The 7689-nt window shown below is 36.9% G+C and overlaps 1 protein-coding gene across 1 annotated transcript; it reads right to left on the reverse strand.

Moving 5' to 3' along the window:
- Positions 1–695: 695 nt before the first annotated feature.
- On the reverse strand, positions 696–3392 carry LOC108992300. The gene has a single exon (XM_018966832.2). It carries the CDS (start codon positions 3390–3392, stop codon positions 888–890), a length of 2505 nt encoding a protein of 834 aa, XP_018822377.2. The 3' UTR covers positions 696–887.
- Positions 3393–7689: the final 4297 nt, after the last annotated feature.

Genomic DNA, 7689 nt, shown 5'->3' on the forward strand with positions numbered 1-7689 from the left:
GGCCAGTAGCGAAACTAGAAATTTGTTGTAGGGGGGTCGAGCAAAACTAAAACTATAATAAAATATTTTTTATTCTACTTTTTAGTTAAAATAATTTATAAGATCAAAATAATTTTGTAGAATGGGCCAAAATAATTTTTTAGAGAGATGATCAATACAATATGAAATAATATAATTTTATTAAATCATAAAAAATTAAAATATATTAATTTTTTTTTCAAATTTTGGGAGGGGCCATGGCCACCCCTACCCCTATGCAGGTCCGCCACTGATGAAGGCAACAAACATCAAAAGATCTACGTGCCACGCAATATGACATCCATCTATATTATAAGAAGAGAAGTCATTTTAATTATAAAAAAAATTGACGTGATTTGATATGTTACGTCATATTGTAATTATATAGATAAGTCATTTTGTTCTCAAATTTTTGCTACGAGTTTATACAATAGATGTGGTCCTAAAGTTGATGATAAACAATAAGCAGATTTGACAAATGGCCGAGTTATCAAGCTTATGCGACCATTCTCCTCAAAGAAATTTATACTTTCAAGGAAGAAATGAATGTGGAGAGAGCGAATGCAAAGCAATATTACTTTGAAAGTCTTACACGGTAACAATACGCTTTGTGAAAAGAACAATTAAGTTTATGCTACTTCAGATCTTCTCCTACCTATGTATCTGTGATAGTTAATGCTGTCTTTTGCTGAACAGATTTCAGCACTGGCGTCAAGTACACTGTATGAACATCACTAACTATGCAAGAAACTGCACAATATATGTAGTCAGTTTCCAATAACCCAAAAGCTCTAAATGCCTAAGCACTAAATCATCATCGGATGCGGAAACTAGAAATATAAACGAAGCAAAGCAATTTTATTGTGCTGCTATGGGGCGGGCCAGCCTTCTTTGGCAGCTATATTTTCAAACCTGCTGCTAAACCTTGCCGCTTTTAGCTCAGCCACCACTTTCTCCAGCCTACTAACCCGAGCTTCAAGTTCCAGTCCTGGTATTTCAGGTGTATGGCTACTACCTTTTCTTTCATTACTATCGATGCCGAGCCCATCGTAAACCAGAGTTGCTGCCTTGCTTTTAATTGTAGCTTCCGTGGCTCTTTCTAACCTATCTATTGCACCTTCGCCTTCAATGTTTTCCACCGATCTTATCATTGGCTCCTTTTTAAGTGCTCCAACAATCGCTGAAGCTGAAAAACTTTGTGATTCGCCTAAAAAATGCTTACCACCACCAATTGAACCTTTATCTAGACTGTCATGGGTGCCATAAAATCTCTTCCCCTCACTTTCTGATGTATCTTCCTTGATAGGGTTCTCTACTTTAACCTTTTTATTTTTGGGAGGAAAGCCAGGTGGCACATCAGCATCATTACCTTCTTTCTTTCCTACAAAAGCCTGCGTTACCTGCTTGGGTAGTGTTTTATCTTTCACCACGGTTGGTTTATCTACATTAACAGAGTTCCCTGCTTTAACCTTGTTAAATTTGGGTGGAAAACCCAGGGGTACATCAGCACCATCACCTCCCTTCTTCCATATTGAAGCCCGTGGTATCTGTTCTGATATATTCCTATCTTCCAGAACTGTTGGTTTATCTGGAAATCCCACTTCAATCACACTTGCATCTGCCAGAATTTTACCGGGTTCACCCATTGAACCTTCGCCCTGCATAATCTTTGTCAGTGGTATCATCAAGAAGTCCCTTTTCGCAGCTCCATCATTTGTCATTGATTGTGATATGCTTTTACAATGGGAGACTGAGAAAGACTTAACATCAGCAGCCAGTTTGTTCTCATCATTAATAGGGGCCCTCGAGGTTCCAATCTGTTTAGCTTCCTTGACAGATTCCTTTTCATCCACCTTCTGACATTTCATAGAAAGTCCAGGAGGAACACAAGCATGGTTACCTTCCATCCTTCCTGCATAAATTCGGGGTAATCTTCTTGTATTTCTAGGCCGCCTGACAAAGTACTTGATTGCGTCTTCTTGAGCAAACATTGACTGCTTCCACCACTTCAAGTAACGAGTGGTCACATCCGACTCAAAGAGCCTGGCTGGTATGTATATTTTTTCATCAATAATTGGCCTGCAGTAGTTGTTCCAAGCAATTTCTTGACTCGTATTAAATCGAGGAACAAGACCTGGAATATCTTGATCCATGCCAAATTGCATGGCCACTCGATGTGGAAGGTATTGCTCTATACAATGTAGTCCCACCAGTTCGCTTACCCTCAAGCATCGAGCAAATGACTCTAGTTCTATATCCAAATTAGGACCAAGTGATAGCCACTCTTCTTCATCCCTATAAAGCTTTGAAGACGACCAGTTCCCGAAGACTGGAGCATAAGGTCGCCATTGAAAACTATCTCCGGAAGAGTCAATCACTAGTCTCACTTTCTCAATATTCACCCTTTTCACCATGTGCCATCGAGCCACTCTTGGCTCGCCATGTTTAATCAAATTTGGTTTAGGCCGTAATGTTGGAAATCTCTCCCAAATCCAAAGCTGCGCCAACAGAAATGGAGCCCAAAGGTCCAGCACCAAGATACCACCTTTATTCTCGTTTGTCGTAGATCTGGCCGCATCGATATTGTATTTCAATAAACGCAAATCCCGGTAAATGCTAGCGAGGACCACCGGCGCTAGCGCAATCCTAATACCCCTCGCTAGACGAATTGCAATGGGGAAACAATGTTTTCCAATGTCATCGTACAAATATGTGGGAACGACATACCTTGAAAGCCACAGAGAGAGGAATGCTTCGTGCTCGAGCTCGTGGCCAGTCCCCATGAAATAGTTCATCCATGGACAATGCCTCACTTTCCTTGCCACTGAAATTTGTTTATGGACTTCAGTCAAATTGATTTTGATTTTCCTCATATCGTCGGTTTCAAGGCGCTCTGAAAAAGAGTCACCCAAAACAGAATAACCTCCCAAAATCATCATATCCTCCAAGGTGATTGTTGCTGCTCCCCAAGGAAAAACAAAGCAATTGATCTCAGGACACCAGCTCTCAGCAACGGCAACAATCAAACCGTTGTGCCTTTGAACTTTGTATGTGGAACTCAATATTGCCTCATAAATACCAGCTTTCTTCCATGTGGATTGTTGCTTGGAATGCAAGCTATCCACCCATTCTTTCCAGTTCTTTTGCGGGCATCGCCAACCTTTATAATTGACTTTCAGTGGCAAGTTCTCAACCTCAGGAATGGTGGGTTTGGGTGGAATGAAAAGTGAAGGAAACTCAAAATCTGGTTCTTGTACAGGCTTTACAGAGGGTTTAAGATAGTGGCCTCTTCTGAATGTTGGGTTTCCATCACCCGTGGGGGAAATCATTAGCTCATCTCTTTCGTCGATGATGGCGTCTAATGATTCAGCCATGGCTAGAGTATCAAAAGCTCTAAAAAGGGTCGCTTTGGAAAATAACAAAAATGATCATGTTTTCCCTTCGTTGGTTCGTTTATTCTGTATAAGAAAAAGCAAGGAGTGTAAGGGGGACAGTGGTTCAATGGTGGTGGCTCCTTAGCCTCCTTCCTATATCATTCTCTACAAAACATCAGTGCTCTCTGTTTTGTTTTTGGGAAACTGAAAGAAGCAAGAGGGTTTTGCTTTCAAAGGGATTCAAAACTCAAAAGGCCTCTCCGGTCACCACATTCAACATTACCTGTGTATCATCTTCCTGGACATCATAGAAGGTATACCATTTTCATACGGTATCGGATTTTTGTCCAGTCAAAGCTTCCCTCGCCGTGTGGTCATCGAGAAAATGAAGGGGGCAAATGATTGTTGCATTGTTGTAATGACTGAATAGGCTATGGAAAGTCTATCATCCGTTTGGCTCGCAGGAAAATGAGAGAAAACACTATGGAAAAGATGGAGAATGGGATTTCCTGAGTGAAAAAGATGGGTTTCTTTTACAGTTCTACCAGTAATACCATAAGTTATTCTACGTACAATCGCATAATCGTTACGTAATTATTTAAAATTAAAATAAGATTTAATATTAAAAATTAATCTTTTCAAATATAAATTTTATATTTTATTTAATTTTTAAAATAATTATACAATAATTACACAGTTCACCTTACGAATATATTTTTTCCACCATGATATAGCAATCTGTCCGATATTTACGTAGAGAAATGCTGGGTAGCCTATCACTTGACCTTCCACCCAATTATATCAAATTTATTTATTTTCTCATATTTTTTAATTTCTATATTTTTTAAATAACAAATTTATTTATTTAACTAAATTCTTTTATAAAATTTAAGAAATAATTAAAAATGATTGCATTCTATACAAAGGGTTGTCAATTGTTATGCCCCATAGAATGATCCTTTAATATAACTGATAAACTCTTTTTTTTTTAATTTTATTTAATCAATTTTTAAGATTACTTATTTTATCTAAATTTATTGCTTGTTTCATTAGAAAAAGGTTGAGAGAGATAAACAAATGATAAAGAAAGAGAGAGAAATTATTAATCTATATGCGTTTGATGAATAGTATTAACGTACATGTAGATTGGTACGGTAGTTAAAATACACTTACTAATTTTTTTATGGGCATAATCCATCGGATTATGACTTATGAGGAGGTGGAGTTGCCGTTTTTGACAGAGGGAGTCCGACTCTGAACGAAGGTCAGAGTTCCGACTTTCATTCGGAGTCAGACAATTTATTTCTCTACGTTTTCCGAGTTGTACATCGGTTTAGAGCATTTATTTTGTATATATAAGACGTTGTAGAGACAAATTAAAATACATTTAGGACACCTATACTACTATGTATATCAAAAGATTCAAAACTTTACTATAGACAAAAAAATAAATAATCTAATACTAATAAAATTTTCAAGCAACATGACTCAATTGGCCAAAATCCTAATTGCAAAGAAGATAATTAATATTGAAGAATATGAAAAAGAAAAAGAAAAAGACAAAAATCAATGCGGCCTAAATAAGAGTATCACGTGGTGGGTTCTTGTTTCAGTCTTTGCTCGAATCGAGTACAATGTAATGTAACTATATAAATATAACTATATAAATATGATCACCAAAACCCAAGTTCAAATCTGTAATAAAAAAAAATAATAGTTTAAAAACTAAATAACATGTATAATATAGCCACAAGTTATAACAGTCACATTTATAACATAATAACAACATTGACTTAGTCTTGAAATATAACTACATAAATATTAAACACAAATTTCACTCAAATGCTTTTTGGTCCATTGGTCATGTCTGAAATGAAGATAGAAAGTTGTAATTAATAAATGAAAAAAATTGATAATAAAAAATTGAACACGGTAAAAGTAAAATTTGATTCTTACCAAGAAAGGGAGTTCTCTCAACTCCATCCCAATTCTCAAGGGTCATCCATCTCAAACTCTCAATCATCGACAATTATATTAGGGTTCACAATTAGATATTTAAAATAAAATAAAAAATTAGAAGTTAAAAACATTAAAAATAATTAAATAATCATTTAAAAGTATAAAAACTTACCCGATTTAACTCTATAGCTCTCGGCATCAATGCCAAAGATATTTAGTCTAATGGGCGTTTCACTTATCCAATTCTGTGTGCAAACGAGTGCTTTCACGGTTGACGGTGATAATAAACTCCAATAAACATCCAACACGCGACCTCCAGTGCTAAATGCTGACTCTAAGACAACCGTAGTGACAAGAATGGCTAGCACATCTAGGGCTACACAGAAAATGACTGGATACTTGATGAAATTAACTTTCTACCAAGTTAATAACTGAAATACATCACTAGGTGCATTAACAGCTTCCATAAAATATCGTTCAATCTCGTATATACAATGCATAATATTCCTTGTTGACATGAGTTGATGATATTGCTGTATAATACAATGGCCTCTAACCCCTACAGATGGGTCAGTATCACCTGAGGAAACTGTGGACCCCATCAGCCTTGAATGTGAAGAACTACCAGTTGCGGATGAAGGCTGACAACTATTACTGTAATGATTATATAGGTCATTATTATAACTTTTTAGCACTCTAGTAAACTCTAAAGCCTTCATTGCCTCAAAGACGGAATTTACCCAAAATTATAGAACGACCAACTTATATCGGGAGTCAAGGATCACAGCCACAAATAACAATCTATTTATTTTCTCAATATTCCTCCAATATTTATCATATTTGGTATTCATTCTCGTAGCCATAACAGATAACAATCCATCAGAGTCAGTACAACTATTTTATAAGCGGAAGTGAAGCTCCGAGAGCTCGCTGAAGAATGAGTTCGCAGTGATATATTTGGATCCAGATAACCGTATGGTTATGTCATAAAAAATTATTAAAAATTCAATAAAGTATCTCACACTGGTACAATCATGTGTGTCCTCGACCTTCATCTGTTCGAATGTTTTTTAGTACTTCTGTGCCACATCAAACATCATGTATGTAAAGTTCCATCGAGTCTGAACGTCCAAGCACAACATACTAAGACATTCAATCTTAAGATCTTCTGATATTGCCTTAAATTTGGCAAGCCTTTTAGGGGAATCCCTTACATATAGTACAATGTTGCGGACTCGGGTAATGGAATTATCAACCTCGTTTAACCCCTCAACAATTATGAGGTTGATGATATGAGCACAATATCGAACATGAATAAACTCGTGGGCCCGAATGACATTATCTATCACCGTCGTGTTCCATTTAAACTAATAAATTGTTGTTTCATTGGCACTGGCATTGTCAACTGTGATACATAACATTTTTCGAATTCCCCAGTCCTTTAAACAATCATCAATCTTTGCCCCAATGGATGCACATTTGTGATCCACAATAACTTTAAAATCAATAATTTTTTATGCAAAATCTACTCACTGTCAATGTAGTATGATGTGATACACATGTAGCAGACGTTCTTTATGGACGTCCATGTGTCAATCGTAAACGATACTCTCTGGCCAATGGTAATAAACATCTTCCTCATCTCCGCCTTGTCTTTCGCATGCCGTGATAGAATGAGAAATCGTGGCTCAACAAAATTTAGAAACTTTCGAAAGCCTATTTTCTCGACTGTGGTAAAGGGCATCTCATCAGTAATTATCATCTCTGCAAACATGTCCCTCAACTTCTTCTCACTGTATTGAGGGATGACCAATTTCTTAGTCTGTATACTATCAGTGGTTATAGAAATTTGGTAACTGAGGTTGGTCTGATCAGTGGCTGCCAATCCCTTCGTTATCTTATATCGTTGGCAACCATTTAGATATGCTATTAATACACTATGCCTTACTTTTTTGAATGACATCCACAAAGTTACCCACAATAACATCTTGTTACCAGGTTCACAATATTACCAGAAATTTTGGTGAAATGCTCATATGTCCACGATCTCTTTTTAGAAGGTCGTGGTGGTTGATCTTGCTCAATGGACATCTCCTCCTCTTTATTAAACATATCCTCGTCCTCTATATCTACTAGGAGTTGGAGTCTATTACTCGCACAAAATGTAGCTATTCTAGATGTAGCTGTCAAATATGTGGCTCTAGGGGTGGAAGTACCCACCGGTGTAGGAGTTGTAGCATTGGCATCCGCCACATCCCCTTGTGGACGATCATCTCCACTAGGTCTAGGATCCATATCACAATCAATGAAACTGAAAAAATAAATTAGAAGCAAAAAA

This window comes from Juglans regia, chromosome 9, assembly GCF_001411555.2.
Source record: "Juglans regia cultivar Chandler chromosome 9, Walnut 2.0, whole genome shotgun sequence".
NCBI lineage: Eukaryota > Viridiplantae > Streptophyta > Magnoliopsida > Fagales > Juglandaceae > Juglans > Juglans regia.

Coding starts and splice junctions, on each gene's coding strand:
- LOC108992300 (XM_018966832.2), bottom strand. CDS start 3,392: ATGGCTGAATCATTAGACGCCATCATCGACGAAAGAGATGAGCTAATG.